Source organism: Galeopterus variegatus, unplaced genomic scaffold (assembly GCF_000696425.1).
Source record: "Galeopterus variegatus unplaced genomic scaffold, G_variegatus-3.0.2 Scaffold78, whole genome shotgun sequence".
Lineage (NCBI taxonomy): Eukaryota > Metazoa > Chordata > Mammalia > Dermoptera > Cynocephalidae > Galeopterus > Galeopterus variegatus.
The window spans coordinates 579,186-603,789 of NW_007726189.1; the positions used below are offsets into that span (position 1 = coordinate 579,186).

General features: G+C 38.9%; 1 protein-coding gene across 2 annotated transcripts in view; it reads left to right on the forward strand.

The window, feature by feature from the left end:
- Positions 1–2,591: 2,591 nt before the first annotated feature.
- UBE2W (ubiquitin-conjugating enzyme E2W (putative)) overlaps positions 2,592–24,604 on the forward strand; it is a 64,342-nt gene continuing 42,329 nt past the window's right edge. Inside the window, exon 1 of one of the 2 annotated variants that reach the window (XM_008578914.1) lies at positions 2,592–2,689. In XM_008578914.1, the coding sequence (XP_008577136.1) occupies positions 2,675–2,689 (15 nt within the window). In that variant the 5' untranslated portion in view covers positions 2,592–2,674. The remainder of the gene's footprint in view (positions 2,690–24,604) is intronic. The other variant, XM_008578908.1, reaches the window with a different exon arrangement.

The window sequence follows — 24,604 nt, forward strand, 5'->3', positions numbered from 1 at the left end:
TAAGTGAAACTTTGATGGTAAAATCTGATCTTCTGGAGCAATTTTCTGAGATCATAGATAAAGATCTCCAGAAGAAAGTATATTCAGGAACTTTTTCTATAAGCTTTCCTCTTTCATCGAGAAATGTGGGTTTTACTCACTGTTGTAATGTTGACAGTAGAACTGGGCTAACACCTGATATTCTTCTGGTTGATTGCTGTTTGGGAAGAGCATCCAAACATTCCTCAAGGACTCTCATTTTGCACAACAAAAGGAAAATCAGCCCATTTTTGGCAATAGGGTGGAAGTCTGAGACAGGAAAGAGTATACCAATATAACTTCCTCTATAGTGGTGAAGAACAGAGTGTTTAATATTATGTCATAGAATAACTGGCGTATTTGAAAGATTTTTCATTTTTGAACACATGTTACATTACGGAAGTTCCCAGAGAACATAATCTATCTTAAGAGTGTGAATAATGGTATCCTACATTGCTGTTATATTTATCTCAGAGAAATTTCTAAAAAGAAAGCAGAGTCAATAAAATGACAGATTTTAAGCTTTCATTCTGGTAAAGTAAAAGCCTTCTAGAAACTCAGTGTGTTAACCAGCTTAATTTTTTAGAAATAGAACACGAGGTGAAGCCTTTTATCACGTCTAAGAGTTTTTTAGTAGATGGTTTGGGCTGTTCGATATATAGGATCATATCGTCTGCAAACAGGGACAGTTTGACTTCCTCCTTTCCAATCTGAATGCCCTTTATTTCCTTCTCTTCTCTGATTGCTCTGGCTAATACTTCCAAAACTATGTTGAATAGGAGTGGTGAGAGTGGGCATCCTTGTCTGGTTCCTGTTCTTAAAGGAAAAGCTTTCAGTTTTTCCCCATTCAGGATGATATTGGCAGTGGGTTTATTGTATATGGCTTTGATTATGCTGAGATATTTTCCATCTACACCTAATTTATAAAGGGTCTTTGTCATGAATGAGTGTTGGATCTTATCAAATGCTTTTTCGGCATCAATAGAGATGATCATATGGTCCTTGTGTTTGATTTTATTAATATGGTGGATCACATTTATTGATTTGCATATGTTGAACCAACCTTGCTTCCCTGGGATGAATCCCACTTGATCATGGTGAATGATCTTACATATGTGCTGTTGTATTCTGTTTGCTAATATTTTATTGAGATTTTTGCATCTATATTCATCAAGGATATCAGCCTGTAGTTTTCTTTCTTGGTTATATCTGTATCTGGTTTTGGTATCAGGATGATGTTTGCTTCATAGAATGTGTTTGGAAGCTTTGCTTCTGCTTCAATCTTTTGGAATAGTTTGTAAAGAATCGGTGTCATTTCCTCTTTGAATGTTTGGTAAAATTCTGCTGAGAATCCATCTGGTCCCGGGCTTTTCTTTTTTTGTAGTTGTTACAACAAACAAACGGAAAGGACATTCTTGGGGGGGAGGGGAGAGAGGGAGGAGGGCGGGAAGTGTCGGTGGTGGGCCATAATAATCATATATATTGTATATTGACAAAATAAAAAATTAAAAAAAAAAATAAATAAATAAAATTCCTCTTTCCAGGGATTTTGGTACAAAAAAAAAAAAAAAAAAAAAAAAAAAAAAAAAAAAAAAAAAAAAAAAAAAAGAAATAGAACACGAGGTGCAAGCTCGGCTTCCATTTTCCTCTTATAAACCAATGACATCTTCAGTTCTGGGACAGCTTTCAAAAACGTGGTTTTGATAAACGTTGGCAGAACTGGTGCATTCCTAGAATAAATTCTGTATGCTCAGCTTTCCCTACCCAAATTCATCCCTAGGTCAGATGACCACAAAACTGTCGACCACAGAACTGCCCGCCAAGAAACAGACTGAACGTGATAGAAGGTATAGCACGACACTGGTATAGTAAAAAAAATTCATGCCTAGGGTCAAACTTTTAGTCGAATTTAGACTACTGTAAAAACCATACCTATTACTGATACATGTGAAGTTTAAAACTAAGGGGCTGAGGTAAGAGAGTGGAAATCGCACACAAAAAGAAAAACTTCAAAAATTTCTTTCCCCATTCAGACAAGTTTCAGCTCTACAAATCTAAATGTCTTTGCCTTTAAAGTATCAGTGACATTCTGCTCTCGATTCTCATCCCGTTGTACGATGAACCTGTCGACACAGGAATATGAGAAGGCTACCAGGTCCGCAAAGACCAGAAAGCAGCCGGGCGAGAAGTTTTATCCGGCCGCAAGGGTGTGAAAGGGGGCTCAGTGATGTGGAAACGACATCCGAAAAGAAAAATCTGTAAGCCGTACACCTGTGGTTGGAAAAACAAAACGAAACAAAAAAACCGCACGGATCCAGACATCATCAAGACCTCGCGGGATACACGGAAAAATCAACAACCGTAGTCAGATCAAAAGCAGAGCGGCATCTCCTCGGAGAAGCGGGTGAGGCTGACCGACGCGGACGCCGACGAGCCGGGTTGTGATCAAGTGGACCTCCAACGCCACAGACCTCGCCCCCGCCCACGCCTTCCCCCGACGCCCCGCGCGCCAGCCAATGTCCTCCCGTCGTCCCCTTCCCATCGGAGGCCCCGCCCCCCACGCCCAGGATGTTTGGGCGCCTGCGGCGTGACGCGAGCACGGCAGCTCCGCCCCCTGCGTCTCTGGCCTTGCCGGCCTTGGGGGGATGGTTCCATCATGGCGTCAATGCAGGTGAGGGGAGTTTGCTGCATCTGGGCTTGCGAGGGAGCCGCCGAGAGAGTGCGAGCGTTCGGGCTGGGGTGGTGTCCAGGACCTGGGGGCACCCGGGCGGTCTTGGGAGCGGTCCGGCTGGCCGGTCTTCCCCCAGCCTCAGGGCGTCGGGGAGGGGCGAGAGGCGGCGTGAGGAAGGGCGCGGGGCTCGCGCGGGGTGGGGAGTGTCTCGGTCGGTCGAAGCGGACACCAGCCGGCCGGGAAGTTGCGGGATAAAGGAGGCTGAGGGGAAGAATGAGCGAAGTCTGGCTTTGGCTCCGCGGTGGTGGTCTCGGAATCGGCCCCCAGCACACACACACGGCCGCTGCTGGCCTGCCCGCGAGCCTCAGGGATGCCTTTTCCCCCGCGGTTCCCGGCTCGGCGGAAACAGCTGCGCCCGTCGTTGTCGCCGGGGCACGGTCGGCCCCGAGAAGGGCTGAGTGTGGGGGAGCTGAAACGGAATTCTCGAAGAAGGTGGCTGGCTGTAGACCGCCTAGCGGCCTCTGTTCAGGCCTCCCACGCCCGGCCTCCCAGACTGCTCAGCCCGTTCACTCTATTCATTTTGACTCGTAATCCTTTGCCGGTGGGTTCCTTGTCCTATCAGCCTCGGCTGTCTCACGAACATTCCTCCAGCAGCCCACTTTCTTACTCCCTCTGAAGCTGCCTTTAGTCCACCAATATCATTTGCCGCTTAATAGGCGATCTCCCGAGAGCCAAGTCACTGGCTCCCTTAAACCTCTCGGGATAGCTCGCCCTCTCTGATTTTTTTCTTTTGATGCCCCACCCTTGCGGTCGCGATAAGGCTACAGCTCTTTGCCCTTCTTTCCCAGAGCTTTAGTGGAACCATAGTTAGGTAGGAGTCATTTGTTAACCTGTGTGATATCTACCTGACTTGGCAATACGTGGTTTTCTGGTTTTCCAACTTAATTTACTCCTTTTTCCAAGTCCAGGGAGTTTGGTTTTTTTTAGGCAAAGATGGCAACCACATGTGTAGTTTTGTAGAGATTGAATCTGCATTGTCTGTAGCCTGCAATCTAATTCACAGATGAGGACTAGCGGTATCAAAACATATAGGAAGAGAAGGTAGAAGAACTCTCGTTAGGAGTGTCAGCTGAACGTCGTCTAGTGTTTTAATAACATCTTAAGGAAGAGACCAGGTTTTTATAGAAGGATTTTTTGCTTTTGTTTCTAGAAAAATAAGCAAGTCTCTATCTCCCTTCATTTTTCTTCTTTTGTACTAGGAGTGTCTTTCTCTTTTCTCGTTTCTCCATCTTGTTCCTCTTTTTGTGCAAATATTTCTTTGCTTCACATTTATTTCTGTGCTCTTATGTTACGCCTTTCTACCTGTTTTCCTTAAAATACACTCTTTACCTTTGCTTCTCTCTCTTGAGTTTCCTGCAGAACAGAAAAGTTGTATATAACATTTCTCGTGGAAGAGATGTCACGAAATGGTGCAGGGAAAAAAAAATTTCAGGAAACATACTTTACACTAGTCTCCCCAGGGACGTTAGAGAAGTTGCGTCATTTGAAGCCGAAAAAAGGAACTGGGGAACACCAGTTGAACAGTAGATGGGCTGTATCTGTATTAAGATAAAAACATTATTTGTTATGACCAGTTTAAGATGATTATCTGTATTAAGATTAAAACAGTAAGACTAAAAATTAAGATTAAAATCCACATCACCTGTGATTTTATTTGACAAGAGAACACTGCTGGTTATGTTAGGTGATTAGATTTAGACTTCAAGTATCTAGAAAAGCAGATTTGTTTTTGAGAGATGTTGATAATCTTGAATTTTGTATGGTGACTTAAGCAATGGAAAAAAAATACTTGCCAGTGCAAAAGTGCATTTTTCTGTGCCCAAAGTACTGCCTTATCACCCTTCTTTATTAATGAGAGGAATGGAAAACTGATGCTTCCTATTTTAATTAAAACTAAACCTTTCCCTTTTATTTGTATTTAAAATACCTGATACAGATTTTCTGGTCATAGCTTTAAAGATATTTTAATATAGATAAATCAAACTTTTTGAAATACAACACTACTTTGTGTGGTTGTTAATTGTGTCTTTGCTGTACAAAATTTATTTCCTGACCATCTTAATAGCAAAGTTTAGTTGTTAAGACAATTAAATCAGACATAAAGCTATGACCAAATTATCAAATTTGTTCATTCACCCAGCAATTATTTTTGGAGGGCCCACTATGTGTCAGGCATTTATTGAGGTGCTGGGGATACAGCAATGAACAAAGAAGACAAGATTTCTACCCTCGCATATTTAGTAGTCTAGTTGGAAGAGACAGATGAGAACAAAGTATTATATTAGAAGGTGGTAGTGCTATGAAGAAAAAGCACGGAAGGAGGTTTGGAAATTGATATTTTGGGGATTTCAGTTAAACTGATTAGGAAGAAGTATGCTATAACAGGGAGTGCTACTCTAAACATCTCCTTATCTAAAAAGATTTTAGTAGATCTTTCTTACCCACACCAGGATATTACTGCTGCTGAAGAAGAGGTTACTTAAGCTGTAGGAGGAACTGTATTTTGAAAACATATGCCATATTATGCAAAAGTAACATGGAGTTTGATTACTTGATAAAAATGAAGTAAATAAATTAGTCTTTAGGATCAATGCAATAAAATCAAGTAAGTGCATAATTTGAATTTCTTTTCTTTTTTTTTTTTTTTTTTTCCTTTTTGTCTTTATTCGTGTCCGGCAACGGATCGCAACCCTCAGTGTTGCACCCGCACCTCGCTCAGCCAGTGAGCGGGAACCGGTCTGTATGTGGGATCCGAACCCTCGGCGGGAGCGCCACCGCGCTCCCAAGCAGCGCACTGTAGCAGTGCGCCACCGGGCGGCCCCATAATTTGAATTTCTTATTGGAGAGTATGTATTTTAAAGTTGAGGTTGTACTGCTTTAATGTATTCTATCAGTGCTTCCCAATCTTTCAGGTTGTGTCAAACCTAGAAAATAATTTTGAATAGTACACTAAGATAGATGATGTTATTGGAGGCTGGAAGCACCTGGGCAGGCAGCTCCACATCAGACAGTGGGAATGGGGTTAATATTCTGGCACACTTGTAATGTTGGGTGAAGCCCTAAACTATAATATTTAGAGTTTTTCAATATACAGTTCAAGATAGTGGTTTTCAGACTTATGTGAGCCCTTTGAGACTTTCTTTACCCTTTTTTTTCTTCTTCCTACTGTTCCTAGAACAGAGTCACGAACACCAAGTAAGATTATGTTTTAAGAAACTGTTTTTAAAGGAATGGTATGCTCATGGTGATGCTTAAAATTGTCAGGAGTTAAATCTACATATAATTTTGGTAATTCTAGAAATTTTAAAATATTAAATAGGAAGTTGTAGCAAATTTTTAGTTTTAGCATTTTAGGGACTCTGATTATTTTGTACAAACTTTCTGTTCCCAAACTGCATTTCTATTCCCAAACTTATTAAAGTGGATTTTTGTGTAATTCTAAATGTTTTTGAGAAGTGTAGCAGTATTGGGATATTCTGTTTTCAGCTAAATCCCAAAAGTTGTATTTTTGTGTTAGGTTTCTTACTTTATAATCTAACCCACCCACCCCCATCCCCCCACCCCTGCTCATTTCAGGTTATGAAATACTTAACTAATTTGGCTTCTTGGATATATTTCCCGATTTTAGAATTCAGCCTGTTTCATACAGACTTAAGTTAGAATTTTTAGAGTATACCTAGTGTATTTTTCTAAGTATGACACTCTAGATTTATTAATTTTAGGTATGGACTCTCTTTTTGTCTTAAGGTCATAGAAAATCAGTGCATAGTAGGTGATGTTTGTCAACTCCAAAAATGGTGATATAATTCAGAGAAATGGTCAGTTGAATTACTCTCCTGTGAATTGTTTACATTTTCTTCTCTTACCTAGCTGGGTCTTAGGCTATTGACTCTTAGAAGGAGGTTGAGAATTAGTAATAGGAGTATGAATGTATGCTTATTTTCAATGACTTAGAAATAATTATTTTGAGGCTGGTCCGTGGCTCACTTGGGAGAGCGTGGTGCTGACAACACCAAGTCAAGGATTAAGATCCCCTTACCAGTCATCTTTTAAAAAAATAATAATTATTATTATCATTTTGGATTATTCATAGCTCTGCTTTACTCTACTCAAGTAATCGGCTGTAGTGATTGAGAGAGGTGGAATATGGGCTCTTACTGACATTGCTGTTACAGTAGTCATGTTGCCTTGGCATTTAGATACCACATGCTTATTTGTTGATGTCATTATGAAGGGCTACAGCATAATCAAAAGTTAGAAAACTAACTATCATCTTGGATGCTGAGGCTCACTGAGCATTGGGAACTTGTGAAGTATGGCTAGCATTATAATATCTGAGGAGGTTAGGGGCCGGCCCGTGGCTCACTCAGGAGAGTGCGGTGCTGATAACACCAAGGCCACAGGTTCCGATCCTATATAGGGATGGCTGGTTCGCTCACTGGCTGGGCGTGGTGCTGACAACACCAAGCCAAGGGTTGAGATCCCCTTACCGGTTATCTTTTTCTTTTTGTCCTTTTTGAGACCGGCCGCACCGCGCTCAGCCAGTGAGCGCTGTGAGCAAACCGGTCATCCCTATATAGGATCCGAACCCGCGGCTGGAGCGCTGGTTATCTTTAAAAAAAAAAAATAATAATAATAATATCTGAGAAGGTTGGTTAGATTTTCTGATTAGAAATAGGGCTGTCAGAGAGTTGTTGGAGCAAGGGCCAAGGGAAAAGGGGGACAGCATAGAATAGAACTGAGGGTGTTCTGTGAAGGATAAACATTAAGTAGATAGTAGACTACAAATAAACAAAAGCATTAAACTATGATAATCTGTTAACTGCTAAAATAGTCATTGTGGTGCTTTTCTTTTTGCTTTTAATCAATTACAGTATATACTGTATGAAAGCCCTTTTATTTTTGTAGGTTGAGTACCTATAAAGGAATAATTTAAAATTCATATTTATATTATGTATATTTCCAAAAAGTTGCTTATTTTCTTGATTTATGTGTTTGCCATAATTTTAATGTTTTTCAAGGTTATTTCCCTATTCTTATTTTTTATTTTTTAAGATGATTGGTAAGGGGATCTTTTTTTTTTTTTCTTTAAAGATGACCGGTAAGGGGATCTTAACCCCCTTGGCTTGGTGTTGTCAGCACCATGCTCACCCGATGAGCCAACCGGCCATCCCTATATGGGATCCGAACCCGGGGCCTTGGTGTTATCAGCACCGCACTCTCCCGAGTGAGCCATGGGCCGGCCCAGGTAAGGGGATCTTAACCCTTGACCTGGTGTTGTCAGCACCACGCTCTCCCATGAGAGCTAACTGGACATCCCTGTATAGGGATCCAAACCTGTGGCCTTGTTGTTATCAGCACCACATTCTTCCAAATGAGCCAGCCATGGGCCGGCCCCTATTTCCCTATTTTTCTCTGGATTCTTATTTGTAACCTTGTAAAAGGGAAAATTAAATAACCCTATTTCATTCTAATAGAGAAACAGAGTGATTTCTGGTAATTAATTACTGATTTGGATAAGTGATTTGCCCAAAATTACTAAGCAGTGAAGCTGGGATTAGAAAGCAAGCTCTGAAATCTACTGATGCTATGAAGTTATAGGTAATGAACATATTAACAAGTTTGGCATTGTAGAGAAACCATTGGGATAAAGTTACTTGATAGCTCAAATTTTTAAAAGCAATTCTTTGTGTGTATACCTGTGCACTGAGGAAAATTATAACGGTAAATTTTTACTGTTAAAAGATAAAGTCTTATCAAGGAGAATTTTAGAAGTGGGGTGATCTGGCATAGTTTTGAAAATATACTTTTGCTTAGTATTTACCTAAATTGAGCATTTGTAGATGAATTTTATTCTATCTTTATATCATTGCTTCTGCTTTATTAGAATATTATCTGCAAAATACTTATTCATGTTTGTCAGTTGTTTTAAAAATTTTCTCATTTGATAGCCTTTGTTTATAAACGTAGCTTTTGGATCACCAACAAATAGTGCATGCCTTTGAGTTATTGTATTCTCAGAAAAGACTTTAACCTCATTCACTTGTCCTTGTAAAACTTCATTAGAAATAAAAGCGTAGGATCTGGAATCAAAAAGACCTGGATTCAAGTTCTGTTTCACTACTCAAAAAGCTGTATTGCACAAAATCAGTGTGTAATGTAGTGATTAACACAAAGCAGATTAGCAGGGAAGTAAACATGTATAAAACTGCTTTATTTGACTTCTCTTTCCCAAACCTGTTTTCTGTAGTATTCCCCATGTTAGTACATAGCAACTTCATTCTTCCGTTTGCTCAACCAGAAACTTGGGTTCATCCTACCCCATAGTCAAATCTGTCAGCAAATTCTGTCAACTCTATCTTCAGAATATATCCAGAATTCAACTGTTTACCTTCTTCTGATTTACTCCCTGATGTAAATCACCATCATCCCCTTGGTTGAATTCTATCAACAGCTTTCTGTCCTTGTTCCCTTATGTCTTTTCTCAACCTGTTAGAGTCTTTCAAATCAAAAGTCAAATGTCATTTCACTTACAACCCTACTGTGTGGCTTTCCTATCTTACTCAGAGTATAATCCAGAATCCCTGCCCTAAAAGGCCTTAACCTCTTCCAGGTACTCACTTTTTTGTAGCCTTATTAGCCTTCTTGTTATCCCTGCATCAGGGCCTTTGCCCTTGTTATTTTTCTTCTGCTTGCACTGCTCTTCTGATATATATGGATGGCTTACTCCCTTTTTTCACTCGGATATTTGTTCAGGTGTCATTTTTTTCCAGAGGCCTTTTCTAACCATTCCATATAAAATAGACCTCCTATTTCAAAACTAGTACTTCCCCTTACCCTGCTAAATTCTTCATACCCTTGACCTGTTATTAATTTGTTCGTATACTATTTCACCTGGATTTAACCCAGTGCCTGGCATGTAGGAGGCCCTCAGTAAATGTTGAATATACAGATGAGCACAGCCTTTGGGATCAGATGAAGTTGAGTTTGAATTCCAGTTTTACCACTTAATAGCTACATAATGTCCCCCCACCAGACACACACACACACACACACACACACACACTATGTATAATAAAATGATTATATGGGGTAAAATTGCAGATTATTCATTTCATGGATCTTTGGAGTTGTTTTGGGTTATATCTTATAATGCTTTAGGCCTCCTATTTTAAACTGATTCCTGATACCTGTGTTGGCTTGCAGTGGAAAAAAACTATTTCCTTTATGATCATGTGTCATGTGAGGTCTCTCTTTGTATTTCCCCACCACAGGAAGGAGGGCAGAAGTATGGTTTCCAACTAGCATGTATTCTTTGCCAATCCTCCTCAAAATTTAAGATTAAGCCAAGTAAAATTGTGAGCCCTCTACATCAGTTGTAAAAGGCACAACTTTTCCTTTTAATTGAAATATAATTCATGTACCGTAAAACTTACATTTTAAGTGTGCAGTTCAGTGGTTTCTAATATATTCTCAACCATCACCACTGTTTCCAGAACGTTTTCATCACCCCACAGAGAAACCCTTTATCCGTTAGTAGTCATTCCCAATTTCCCACTTCCCCTAGCCTCTGGAAACCACTAATCTATTTTCTGTCTCTATGGATTTGCCTATTCTAGACGTTTCGAATAAGTGGAGTCATACAATATGTGACCTTTGTGACTGACTTTTTTCACTTAGCATAATGTTTTGGGGGTTCATCCATGTTGTAGCTTGTATTAACACTTTATTCCTTTTTGAGACTGAATAATGGTACATTTTATGGTTATACCACAATTTGTTTATCCATTCAGTTGATATTTGGGTTGTTCCTGTTTCCATTCATCAGTTGATTGACAATTTGGATTGTTTCTGCTTTTCAGTTATTATGAATGATACTGCTATGAACATTTGTGTACACTTCTTTGTGTGTGGACATGTTCTAATTTGTAGTAGGAGTGGAATTCCTGGGTCATATGGTAACTCTGTGTTTTAACTTTCTAAATCTGTAGAGAAAACAAAACAATTGTCTTCTCTTACTCTATCCTCATGCATAACCCTTAATACTTATCGTCTGACACCAGATGTATGAGTTTTTCCCACACCAAACAATTTTCTTTTTCTTTTTTTTGAAAAAACATTACAAATTCTTTAATAGGTGATTAATAATATGTATTGTACATTGAGGATTGATAACTTCTTTTTAATTTTATTTTTTATTGGAACATTTGATTGTACATATCTATTGGGTACAACATTGAATATCAATACCTGTGTGATGTTCAAATCAGGATAATTAGTATGTTCTTCATTATACAGTGTAATCAATTTTCGCCAATTTTCTGACACCAGCTGGGTGTCCTACAATTCAGTTAGATTCTGACACTAACCAGAGTTAGTGCAGACCCCACAGGTTAAGGGCTCAGTACCACAAGATTGCCGCTGACTTCAGACACCAGTCACTAGTAGGTTCCCAAGTTATCCACAACATCTGTCCGTTTGGCTACAAATCGGAGGTTACCATGTCCCCTTTTTTGGGTTTGATAATTTACTAGGTTGGCTCAGTTCACAGAACCCCAGAAAATAGTGAACTTAAAATGGCTGATGTATTACAAATGTTATTTTAAATGATACAGAGAACAGCCAGATGAAGCTGTACACAGGGTGAGGTTCAGTAGGGTCCTGAGCATGAGTTTCTGTCCCTGTGGAATTGGGGTGTGCCACAAATGTGGATGTATTCTTGTTCACCAATCCAGTAGCTTTCCAAACTCTGTCCTTTTGGATTTTTATGGAGGCTTCATTACCTAGGCATGATTAATTAAATCATTGGCCATTTAAGATCAACCCAACTTTCAGCCCAGGTAGGGGGTTTGGGGGGTGGTGCTGAAAGTTCCTATCCTCTAATCACACCATTGGTTACTTTGTCATCCAGCACCCATCCTGAAGCTATCCAGAGGCCCCCAGCCACCAGTCCATGCTATTGGCATATACAAAAAGATGGCACTTTAGAGATCACAAGGGTTTTAGGAGCTGTGTGACAGGATAAAATATATATTTCTTAATGTAAATCACAATACCACAACAAGGAAGTGCCAAACTTTTCCATGGCAGCTGTACCATTATACGTTCCTAGTGTTACAGAGCACACTCTGTTCCTGGCTGAGGCTCCCCAGAATTCGATACTCTACTCACAAGTCTGACTGCCTGCTCCCAGACAAAAAAACAACCCAAAAAGTCAAATGTTGGTAAAAATGGAAGTCCACTTTTATTCAGGAATACCAGTGACCTGAGGAGAGATGTTAGGCTAAACTATCTGTCTGGTAAACCTGAAGAAGAATGGCCAGGCTAAAGCCATCTCAAAGACTCTCATTTACTGAGGGCTTTCTAAAAGAGAGGGATGAGGGAATGAAACATGGGAAATTAAAAGCAGGAAGGAGGGGCATGTGAGGAGCAAGGGCTTCATGCAAGGTCTCAGGTGCAAAGTCTCACCAAGACTCCATCTGGTTTCTCCTCCTGTCCTGTTATATCATGGTCCTGCTGGAGGGTTAAAATCAGCATAGCTTTATCAGTGTCATCCTTGGTTTCCTAGTGTCTGGATAGTATGTGCAAGTCTGGCAGCTCTGGGCTGGCTGGAAAACAACTTTACATTTATGTAAATAATGTCATCTTGCCCCATAACCAAGGGTCAAAATATCAAATGACCATGGAAAAGAGGGAACTCAGAGAAATGAATGCCAAGAAAAAAAACTGTGTCTTTTTAAAATCCTATACAGTCCATGTGGTTTTAGGTCCCAACATGGCTTCAGTCCTGCTCACTCAAACACTACAAGCAGTGTTCAAGGTTTCCAGTCTCTATATTCTAGCCAGTGTTTACTATTGTTGTTTTTTATTATAACTATCCCAATGTAAAGTGGTATCTCATTGTGGTTTTGATTTGCATTTCACTAATGCCTAATGATGTTAAACATTTTTTCTTGTGCTTATTGGCCATTTGTGTTATTTCTTTGGAAATATTATTCAAATCCTTTGCCCATTTAAAAAATTTAGTTGTCTTTTTATTGTTAGAGTTGTATGAGTTCTTTATATATTCTGAATACAAGCCCTTTATTAGACATGTACTTTGCAAATGTTTTCTTCTATTCTGTGGGCTGTGTTTTCACTTTTTTTCTTTTCTTTTTCTTTTGTTTTGGTGGCTGGCTGGTATGGAGATCCAAACCCTTGACCCATAACACTGTACTCTAACTGGTTAAGTAACCGGCCAGCCCCTTGTTTTCACTTTTCTTGATGGTATCATTTGAAGCACAAAAATTGTTAAATTTGATGAAGTCCCATTTATCTATTTTCCTTTGTTGTTTGTGCTTTTGATATTATATCTAAGAAATCATTGTCTAATCCAAGGTCATGAAGATTTACATCTGTGTTTTCTTCTGAGAATGTTACAGTTTTAACTCTTACATGTAGGTCTTTGATTTATTTTGAGTTAATTTTTATATGGTGTAAGGCATATTTAGTTTTATAGTAATAATATGGCAGCTTGTTTTCCTTTTAATGTTGTATAGGTCCAAGCTGAGAGTCTATATTAGTCTGTTGCTTATAGCGAAATACACGGAACCCGGGTACTTCGTAAGAAAACAAAATTTATTGCTTATAGTTTCTTGCAAAAAGTCTAGAGAACATATCTGGTGAAGGCTTTTCTTGGTGGTGGCTTCAGTGACACAGGGTATCACATTGCAAGTTGGCAAAAGCAGAAAGAGAGACTGTCACGTGCTCTCCTTTTAAAGCCCTCAGAATCATGCCCTTGACCAGCATTATTAATCTATTCACTAGGCATGGTCCTCAGAATCTAATCACCTCTTCAAGGCCCCACCTTTCAATTACCATTATAGGATTTCCCACTCTCAACAGTTGCAATGGGTATTAAGCTTTAGTGACTTAAAACTTGGGGACACAGTTCAATCCATGTCAGATTCCATCAGGCTTGATAGTGTCCAAGCTGGATTCAATTTACTTCTCTAGGTGAATAGAGAGCTGTTTTTGAGATGAGAATTTATATTGCAACCCTACTACTAAAAATGTGATTATAATTCTAATAAGCTATTGTGAATATTTAGGTATTCATATTTCAGCTTTTATTGAATGGAAAAGTCATACCAGCTTTAATTTTTAGACTTACAAAATCTTTCAGCCATAGGGCGTTTTAGAGGTCATCTGGTCCAACCCATCTTACCTTTTCTTGAAACCATTGCTGTATTTTGTGATTGGAGGTAGTCCATGAAATTATAAATAAAAAATTTGAGTTTACTTTTGTACTACATGAAAGGAAGCTTTACTGAGCAAATTGAGTATAGATTTTAAAGTATTTATGGTTTGTTACATTCTTAAGAAAACCAGTTTAAGGTTTCTGGTGGATAAAATTACATAGTTGGGGCATAGTGGTGTCAACTTTGCCCTTGATTTTGTTTAGTGGAAACCTCACAAAATTCTTTATATAACAGTTAGTTTGAGTGCTCACTTTGGCAACACACATGCTAAAATTGGAATGATACAGAGAAGATTAACAGAGCCTCTGCGCAAGGATGACATCCCAAGTTCATGAAGCATTCCATGTTTTTCAGAGACAGATGTAGTCCCTGGGCCTTTGAAGGAAGGTACAAAGTCACCACGGTGCCTTTTCCTTGGGAAACTTGTTTTACCTTACCAAAGGAAAAACAAAATTGAAACATTCTGTAGTCTTAAACAAACAACAACAAAAAAAACCCAGTTTGAGGTACCTTGGTTTATTTGATGCCTTTACAGTCCATTCTTATTATTCACGGATTCTGTATTTGTGAATTCACCTACTTGGTAGAATTTATTAGTGACCCTAAAATTGATACTTTGACACCTTTTTGGGCATTTACACACAGAACAGTGAAGAATTTGAGTTGACCTTTGCACATATCCCCAACTGAGGTCAAACTACGCTCTGCCACCTTGTTCAGCTCATAGTGTAAACAAGTGTCCTTTTCAAGGTCTGTTTTGCGCCACATTTTTAGCATTTTTGTGCTTTTTGTTGGGGATTTCATTGCTTAAAATGGCCCCCAAGCATAGTACTGAAGTGCTGTCTAGTGTTCCTAAGTGCATGAAAGCTGTGATGTGCTTTATGGAGAAAAATATGTGTTAAGTAAACTTTGTTCAGGCACGAGTTATAGTGCTGTTGGCTGTCAGTTCAATTTTATTGAATCAACAATATATGGTAAATAAGGGGTTTTTAAACAAACACAAAAATGTTATTGATTGGCTGAGGAAACTGTCGTGTTGAGAGGTTTGCAGGAACCTAACACTGTTTCCTCTAGGAGCATTGGATTTGATATTCACTAATTCAGTGTTTGCCACCACTTTATAGACAACTAACTGCCATGAAAAATGAGAATTGATTGTATTTTAAGTTTCAGTCTGTCTTTGATTTGAAAGTATCGATGCCAGGTTAAAATTGGTAAAAGGTAATGTTGCTACATCTAGGTTCCTTGTTTGGGTCTTTTCATTTTTTTACTGTACATCAATACCTTCCCCCAGCTTTTTCTAGTGACCTACACAGTTCAAATCAGTGGTTTTCAACTTTGGCATCATATTGACATCACCTGGGAAGCTTCAAAAAATACTATCCCCAGATTATGATTTAATTGATCTGGCATGCTTCCTGGGTATTGGAATTTTTCTTACCTCATCAGGTATTTCTAATGTGCACCCTGACACTGCGGGAATTTAAGTGTGCAAATTATGTAAGTTGGATAAATTGTAATACATCTCCTTTGTCCTGATTTAGAGTTCAGGAGACTATAGACATTTCAAAGTTTAATCATCTGGACAGACCTTTAGGAATTAAATTTGAGACTATAGAAGTGTTTGTATATGTTCCTAGCTTTCTACATAATTATAATTCTATCAAAGACCACCCCTTTCCTATGTGTATCAGAGTACATGTTGACTGTTTTATCAACTTCAGTGAAATATGTTGTTTGAGGGCTATTTTCTACAAAGAAACAAAGTACACATCTGCTATGAGAGTTTTTTGTGGAGCAGAATTAGCAAACAGTATATTAGGATGTAGCTGCTGGGTGGTCCCATAGGTGCAGTCATGAGCTGAGTGATTCTTCCATGGCAGTAGTATGCACCTAGGCAAACTTACAAGTTATATCATGAATCTTTGGAGTTGAATATGAATGAGTATTTCATTTTTATTATTATTTTTCTTTCTGTGGCTGGCCAGCATGGGGAAATGAAACCTTAACCTTGGTGTTACAAGGCTGTGCTCTAACCAACTGAGCTAACAGACCAACCCCAGAATATCTCATTTTAAAAATAATCTTAGGAGCCCTGTATTTAAAAATGAATAATCCTTTCTAGGTACTTGGAATGTTAGTCTTGTTTTTAGTCTTTTGGCCCTTCATTAGGGCCATTATTGTTGGTAGACCTTCATCTCCCATTCTAAGACCTATGGTGAACTTTTTTTTACTAGTTCACTAAAATCCCCGGGAGTCAGATTGCTAATGATTCAGGGACCTGTGCGCAAATCGCCCCTGTCTTTAGTTTAAGGTGGAACTAGCTGGGAATATTTAGTAACTCTTTTTAGTCACTTTCTATATTGAACTTCCGTTTTAAATTCTGGGCAGTTTTGACAGCTCCCCATATTTTCATTGGTCATAGATTTTTTTTTATTAACTTACCTTGTAGGTTATTTAGTTAGCCCTTCCCACTCTTTGTATTATCTTCCTGAATTTAAATTCTACTGAAAATCCACAGTAGTTCTTTACAACTTTACTCTTTTTTTTTTTTTCCCTTTTTCTGTGTCCGGCAACGGATCACAACCCTCAGTGTTGCCCCCGTACCGGACCGGGACCGGCAACGGGATCGCAACCCTCGGTGTTGCCCCCGCTCCTCGCTCAGCCAGTGAGCCGCCGGTCTGCACGTGGGATCCGAACCCTCGGCGGGAGCGCCGCTGCGCTTCCCAAGCAGCGCACTGTAGCAGTGCGCCACCGGGCCGGCCCACAACTTCACTCTTGATATCATGAATCCACCAAACTTAGCTTCACTCTTCAATTGTACATACTTTTTCTTACCCTGTGTGCCTTCACAGCACATTGCCTTTTTTTTTTTTTTTTGTCCTTTATGAGACCGGCCACACCGCGCTCAGCCAGTGAGCGCTGTGAGTGCACTGGTCATCCCTATATAGGATCCGAACCCGCGGCGGGAGCGCTGCTGTGCTCCCAGCTCCGCACTCTCCCGAGTGCGCCACGGGCTCGGCCCCACATTGCCTTTTTATAGGATCTTTCACTTCTGCTTTGCAGTGATTGTAAAGGTACTTTGTTTTTATTTGATTTTTAACTCAATGAGGACAGTGCTGTACTTACTGGTAGTAAGCACTCAGAGTTTTCCAGATGAATGGATAGACACTCAGATAAATGCTGTTTTCAAAATAGGTCAGAAGTGATATGAAACACAGTTGGTTGTATTGCCTTCTTGCTTTATCTTTGAATCCACTGATGTCTATCTTTTGCTTCTGCCTTGGCCCAGTCAGAGAAACTAAAGAATTGTATTGAATAGGTAAATTAATACAGTATTTTAAAATCAGTGTAGACTTCCTGTTAATTATATCTGTCTTTCTCACCTAGGTTAATATTCAGTTGTTTGGTTAGTAATTCTTTCACTTTGGAGATAATACTTCAGTGAAAGTAGCATTTTTTTCTGGTTGTAGGTTTTTTCTTTTCTTTCTTTTTTTTTGAAGCTGGCTTGTATGGGGAGCCAAAGCCTTGACCTTGGTGGTTTTTTTTTTTTTTGTCTTTTGTCTTTTTTTCCATGTCCGGTAACGGATCGCAACCCTCAGTGTTGCCCCCGTACCAGACCGGGGACCGGCAACGGGATCGCAACCCTCAGTGCTGCTCCCGCGCCTCGCTCAGCCAGTGAGCGGGAACCGGTCTGTATGTGGGATCCGAACCCTCGGGCGGGAGCGCCGCCGCGCTTCCCAAGCGGCGCACTATCCAGTGCGCCACCGGGCCGGCCCGACCTTGGTGTTTTAACACCATGCTCTAACCAATTGGGCTAACCAGCCAGCCCACTCCACAATATTTCTAATTTAAAATGGTATTTTATATCCTTAAGTATGTTTATTTGGAGATTTAAACTTTCAAAAATAATTGTTACATCTGCTGACCCATCTCATTCTATTCTTTCAGTAACGATCTAAGGTAGATGTTTAATAATAAAGATATTGAGATATGGATTATTATTTATTCCAAGTTGCATATATTATACACCCCTAGAAATCAGGAGTTGGTTTTCCAGTTAAATGTATCCTGTCAGGCTGCTATAACAAAATATTTTAGACTGAGTAATTTATAAACAACAGAAATTTATTGTTGTTGTGGAGGCTGGGAAGTCCAAGATCAAGGCACAGGCAGATTCACTGTCTGGTAAGGCCTAGTCTCTCATAGATGGCACCTTCTAGCTGTATTCTCACAGGGCAGAAGGGACAAACAAGCTTCCACAGGCCTCTTCTATAATGGCCCTGATCCTATTCACAAGGGCTCTGCTGTCATGACCTGGTTATCTTCCCAAAGGCCCCACCTTCTCACAACAAATTGGAGATTAGATTTCAACATAAGAATTTTGGAGGGACACAAACATTTAGACGTAGCACCTTATACTCAAGTTCTGCATTTTGCCTACATTTTCAACAAATAAAAATGCTCCTGATTCTTGTCTCATGATAGATTTGCAATTTGATTTGTAGATCAAACCAAACTTTCCACCATTGGGGATGGTATTATCAGTAGTTTTATTCAGATATTTATTTAAACTTGTTGTATCCAAACCCTGGCTGTAGTCTGCATTTTCCACTACATAGCATGTTTTATGTTTTACGATATTTTATTTGAGTAACAATTTATTCATATTTATGAAAATCTCTGTGGGTAGCCTAGCCAAAACTGGAAGGAAAAAAATTTGAATTATATTTTTTATAAGAAGAAACTATTTGTTTTTTGTTTGTTTGTTGGTGGCTGGCTGGAGAAAAAACTTTTAAATATTCTTCCAAAGTAAAAGAAAAATATGGTTAGCTTAAATGAAATGTAACTATATCATGCTTAGTGCTGCTAAGGAGTCTATCAGGATTACACTCAGGATTACTGCTTTAGACACAAAACTGGACTTTATTTCATTCTTAGTCAAGGTTTCTGAGTAACTTAAGTATTTTATTTAGAGTGTCAATTTCCAGAACACTTCTGAACTAGCTTGAGAAATTAAGGGTCATTTCTGGGGTTGTAAACTCTGCCTCTTGGAGCCAAACAGGTTTAAGGTACATACGCATACCTTGAGTTCATGGAAAGAGCATATCCAGCCAAAAGAGGGAGGCCTCATTTAAAGGGAACAGTCAGGGCCGGCCCGTGGCTCACTTGGGAAAGTGCGGTGCTGATAACACCAAGGCCATGGGTTCGGATCCTATATAGGGATGGCCGGTTAGCTCACTGGCTGAGCGTGGTACTGACAACACCAAGCCAAGGGTTAAGAGCCCCTTACCGGTCATCTTTTAGAAATAAATAAATAAATAAATAATAAAGGGAACAGTCATTCTTCACCTTTGGTTGGTTCAGTTTTCATTTATCAACCAGAATGTTCCACAAGAAACTTAAACTCAACAGGTCTAAAACTGATCTTAATCTTAGCTGCATCCAGCCCCACATAAACAGAGATCAGCTACCCCCCCACCCCCATTCCTCTTCCTGTATTTCTTTCATGGTTATTTGTTTGCTTGGTTTTTGTTTTGTTTTGGTAGCCAGCCGGTACAGAGATCGAACTCTGGATCTCTCTCATGGTTAATAGCACTACCAACCATTCTGACTATTATCCTGGGGTCACCTTTCTTTCTTTCTCACTTCCCGTATTCAGTTATCACCAAATCCAGTCCATTCTGCATCTCAATTTTTTGATTCTTGTTTTTGGTTTTGGTTTTGGTTTTTTTTCTAGTAGTTTCGAGGCTGACTTCACAGCCTTCATTTAGACTTCTCCAGTACATCTGCCACGCTATTATCAGTATGATCACTGTTTTTCGTTCAAAAAAGAAATTTTATACATGATTATTGTTGAAATATTAGAAAATAACAGATTAGTAAGAAGTAGTCACTATCCTGAGAAAATCATTGGATGATGAGATTAAGGAATGATTTTAATTTTAAAATATTTTGGTTTGTATTTTTTTCCTGTGTAGACATAGCATTTACCATTGAAAAGACAAACCCTTGTAAAGTCCTTAATCCTGTACTTAGTGTCTGACTGATCTCTTCTCTTTCAGGTATTTTACACATCATTTATCACCTCCTTCTCTTCTTGATCTTTCACATCAGTATTTACGTATGCTTAAGTTTCTCCTTCTTAACAAACACCTCCCTCTACCATGCTTCTGCTATCACCTTGTTGCTCTCCCTCCCTTCACGACCAAATTTGAGTGGCCTGAAAAAAAGATTATGAAATATGCATGCAAAAGAATTTAAAAGTCACAAGTGAATATTTTAAAGAATATTAATAAAATGTTCACCTTGCTTAAGGAATAAAAATTCCCATTACCTTTGAAGCTCCCTGTATGCCCTTCTGATTGTACCTCACTACTTCCTTCCCATGGTATGAGAATTGCTGTCTTGGATTTTATGTTTGTGATCCTTTATTTTTCTTTGTAGATTTACTAATATATTGTTTTGTGTTTGAACAGTAAATAAATGGAATTATACTGTTAGTATTCTTTTCTGACTTGCTTTTGTTTAACATGTTAAAATTAATCCATCTTGATGGATTGTATTCAGGCCAAGTAGTAGTTAATTTATCAATTTTACTCCTAACCTGTTGTGATCAGTGCTTCTTTAAATATTCTAACACATTTTCCTGGTGTGCATGGGCATGATATAGGGTATATCTATGAATGCAAGGGCTGAGTTGTAGCATGTCTGTTCAAGTTTACTAGATAATGCTGTGCTGTTTCAAGCATTAATACCAGTTTGTGCTCTTGCCAGAAGTGAGTGAGTTCCAGCAGTACCACATCCGCCCCAGTACTTGATATTGTCTGAATTATTTTTGTGAAAGGTATTGCATTGTGGTTCTGTTTTACATTTCCTTGATTAATAAAAAGAATGGATATAATTGTATGTGTTTATGAGCCATTTGTGTTGTATCTTCTGTGAAATGCTGTTTCCTGTCCTTTGACTGTTTTTCAATTCATTTTTGTTTTTATTGATTTATAGGAATTATTTTGTATGACTGATTTCTTTTCCCAGTTTAAGATTTGTTTTTGTTTTTTGTTTTTTTTTCTCTTTCTTTACTGTGTTTTGATGAGCCCCAAAGGGAATTTGTTAATCTTTTCTTTTTTGATTTGTACTTGTTGTGTCTTAAGAAATCCTTTTCTACTCTGAGTTCATAAATTTTTTTTCTTATGTTGTTTTCTAATAGTCTTATTGTTTGGCCTTTCACATTTAGGTCTTTAATCCTTGTGGGTTGAGGGTAGGGATCCAATTTGATTTGATTTTTATATGGATACCCAATTTGTCTCAGTCTTATATTAGGAGGCCTTCCTATTCGATTATAAACCAAGTTTCTAAATATGTGTGAGTCTCTCATCTGGGCTGTATTCTGTCCAATTGGTCTATGTATGTTCATGCTTTACTGATTATTACAACTTACGATGCAGTCTTGATACCTATCAGGGCCATCCTGCCACTTTGCAGTTACATACTACTATTTTCTTAGGTGTTATCTTAGCTATTTTTTGCATTTATTTACTGTTGTCATTTTATTTTTTAGTCTAAACTTTTTGTTACGAAAATTTCAAGCATGCAGAAAAATAGAAAAAATAGTACTACATTTTTATAGCCTGTTTGTAGATTCAACAATTAACATTTTCCATATTTGCTTTGTTTTTCATTTACTTTTTACTGTTTAATAATCTTTATTTTTGTTAACAGGTTTATTGAGAAATAATTCATGTACCATACTCATCCATTTAAAGTGGCCTTTAGTATATTCAGAGTTGTTCAACCCTCATCACATTCAATTTAAGAACAGTTTAATAAACGTTTTACTGAAGTATTGCCAGGTACCGCATAATAATGTTTTGGTCAAGTACATACATGTCGCATATATGACAGTGGCCCATAAAATTATGTGTGTGTAGTAGGCTATACCATCTAGGTTTGTGTAAGTACACTCTATGTTGTTCACACAACAATGAAATTGCCTAATGATGCGTTTCTCAGAATGTATCTTCATTGTTAAGCAAGGCATGACTGTAGTTAGAAATGAATGTGCTTTTTAGGATGCTATTTAAAATATTTAATTTTTTAACTAGAAACATTTCATTTGATGTAGTATTCTTCAGCCTAAACAGTAATGCTCACTATTAAACCACTGTAGTAATGCTTTTTCTGTACTGACATACCTATTATCATTTGCTGTCTGAAACAGCAAAAATTTAAACTAATATGTAAGCATGTGGATTGATGACAATGATCAGGAGCCGAAGAGACAAAGATTGTGCCAACTGGGAGAAACCATGGTTTAGCATTGGTGTGATCTGTAGACCTCTTTGTGGTCTGTGCTTTTCATCTTATGAGGTCTTGGGTGGTGGTCTTAATTTTTCCAGTTAGTTTCAGTGAGTCAGTGTAGTATTGTTTAAGAGCATATGAAATAATGAATGTTAGCCAGTATTAATGCCAGTACTGAAAACCAGATGGGATTTGTTACACCAAAATAATGTGATTTATTCACTAAAATAAATAAATCCATTAAGTAATGTGGTGTGAGGGTTGGGAAAGGAGAAACAGCAGATAAAAGAGAGGGAAAAGAGGAGAGCAAGAGGATGTCAGTGACTAGAGGTCACTGACAAGTTATTGACAATAAACAGATGCCAATTTAAAAAAAAGTAAAAAGGAGGGCCGGCCCGGTGGTGCACTGCTACAGTGCGCCGCTTGGGAGCGCAGTGGCACTCCCGCTGAGGGTTCGGATCCCACATACAGACTGGTTCCCGCTCACTGGCTGAGCGAGGTGCGGACACAGCACAGAGGGTTGCGATCCCGTTGCCGGTCCTGGTCCGGTATGGGCGCGACACTGAGGGTTGCGATCCGTTGCCGGACACGAAAAAAGACAAAAAGGAAAAAAAAAAAAAGTAAAAAGGACATCAAGCTATCAGACTATAAAAAGGTCAAATGAGCTTATAGACCTCATTGTTATCTGAAGCTATTATAACAGAGTAATGATTATTGATAGGTTAAGTTGTAGTCAGTAAAAATGTTGGAGATCTATATTAGGCTTTAGAAATAATTTTATTGCATTTTAAAATTTTTGATGTTTAAAAATGTTAGTCTTTATCCATTATATCTCATTTCCTGATTATACCAGGGAGGCACTTGGCATATTCAGACTTGGTTTATTTAACATTATGAGTTTATGTTTAGAGTGATTACTTTTTAAATTGCTTTTATTCATGTGCATAAACTAGCTTGAGCCTTCCAAGGGCTTTAAATCCCATAAGAGTAAGTGTAGGGGCAGAGGCAGGAATATATGCTTCCAAATTAAATGTGCTTTTGTTTTGTAGCTTAGGGTGTTTTCTTTTAACTGTCATTATTATTAAACTTCAGGGGACTGTAGACAGCCTTTCATTTGTCTTGTATATCACAGAGGTGTTCTATCGTGCATAATTAGATGTTGGCTTTCGAGAGAAAGAACAGCTTGGGAACTGGTCAACAGAGATAATTCTGCATGTGCATAGAACACAAAGATTTTAATCCATCTCCGCAGTTCAGGATGTGGTATTAAATTAACATTAGGAGATCCTAAAACATGGCCTTGTCTGGAGGCTTCATTTTGCCTGAAGTGTCCCGTGGGCTTATTTTATTTGTTTACATATTTTTTGACTAATGATGGTTTGGACTTATACCTATATGTGTCTTTTTTATTGTGTTGGCTATGGTGATTCTTGGAGAGGTGACAGCAGAAGATCGTGAGAGAAGGGTATATTAATTTCCTGAGCATCCTTTTGATATAAGTTCACTTCTCAACCCCAGTCACAGGAGAGAGTAAATTTCAGTAATAATCTTTCATATGCATTGTGGTGGAAAAAAGTTTCAGGAACTGAATTGGTGTCACTCTTAAGTGCAGGGTCATACATCCTAGACTGTTGTGATGATCTAGATAGAGATTTTCAACCAAGGTATTATGACATACTGTAGTGTCATTCAATTTTGGGTGTGTCCCAGTACCTTGCCATTGACAATAGTTAATTGCATAATTTGTCAGTGGTTTTCTTACCAGAAAAAAAAAAAGAATAAATTAGCATCATTTTGTTTTATAATGAGAAAGGGAGGTACTAGCTGGACTACAAAGCCACTCAAAAGCCAAGCCAGTTCTAAAAGTGCTTAGTCATATATCTCTAGCGATATTTACATGTATCAGGATCCTTAGGGAACGTGTAAATCCACCTAGGTCTCTTAGAAGAGCTCAAATTCCTGTGAGCTTTCTAGACTTAAGCCAACACAAGATAAGGGCTAGAGTTTTCAGGTTTACTTGAGATTTGATATGCTTCAAAACATTTACCTTTTGGGCTTGGCTGTTTTCGATGGATGACTGAGAAAAAGAAAATAAATTTTTCAGGGGCCGGCCTGGTGGCACACTGCTGCAGTGCGCCGCTTGGGAAGCGCGGCAGCGCTCCCACCGAGGGTTCGGATCCCACATACAGACCGGCCGCTCACTGGCTGAGGGAGGTGCGGGCGCAACACCGAGGGTTGCGATCCTGTAGCCGGTCCCGGTCCGGTACGGGCGCGACACTGAGGGTTGCGATCCGTTGCCGGTCATGAAAAAAAG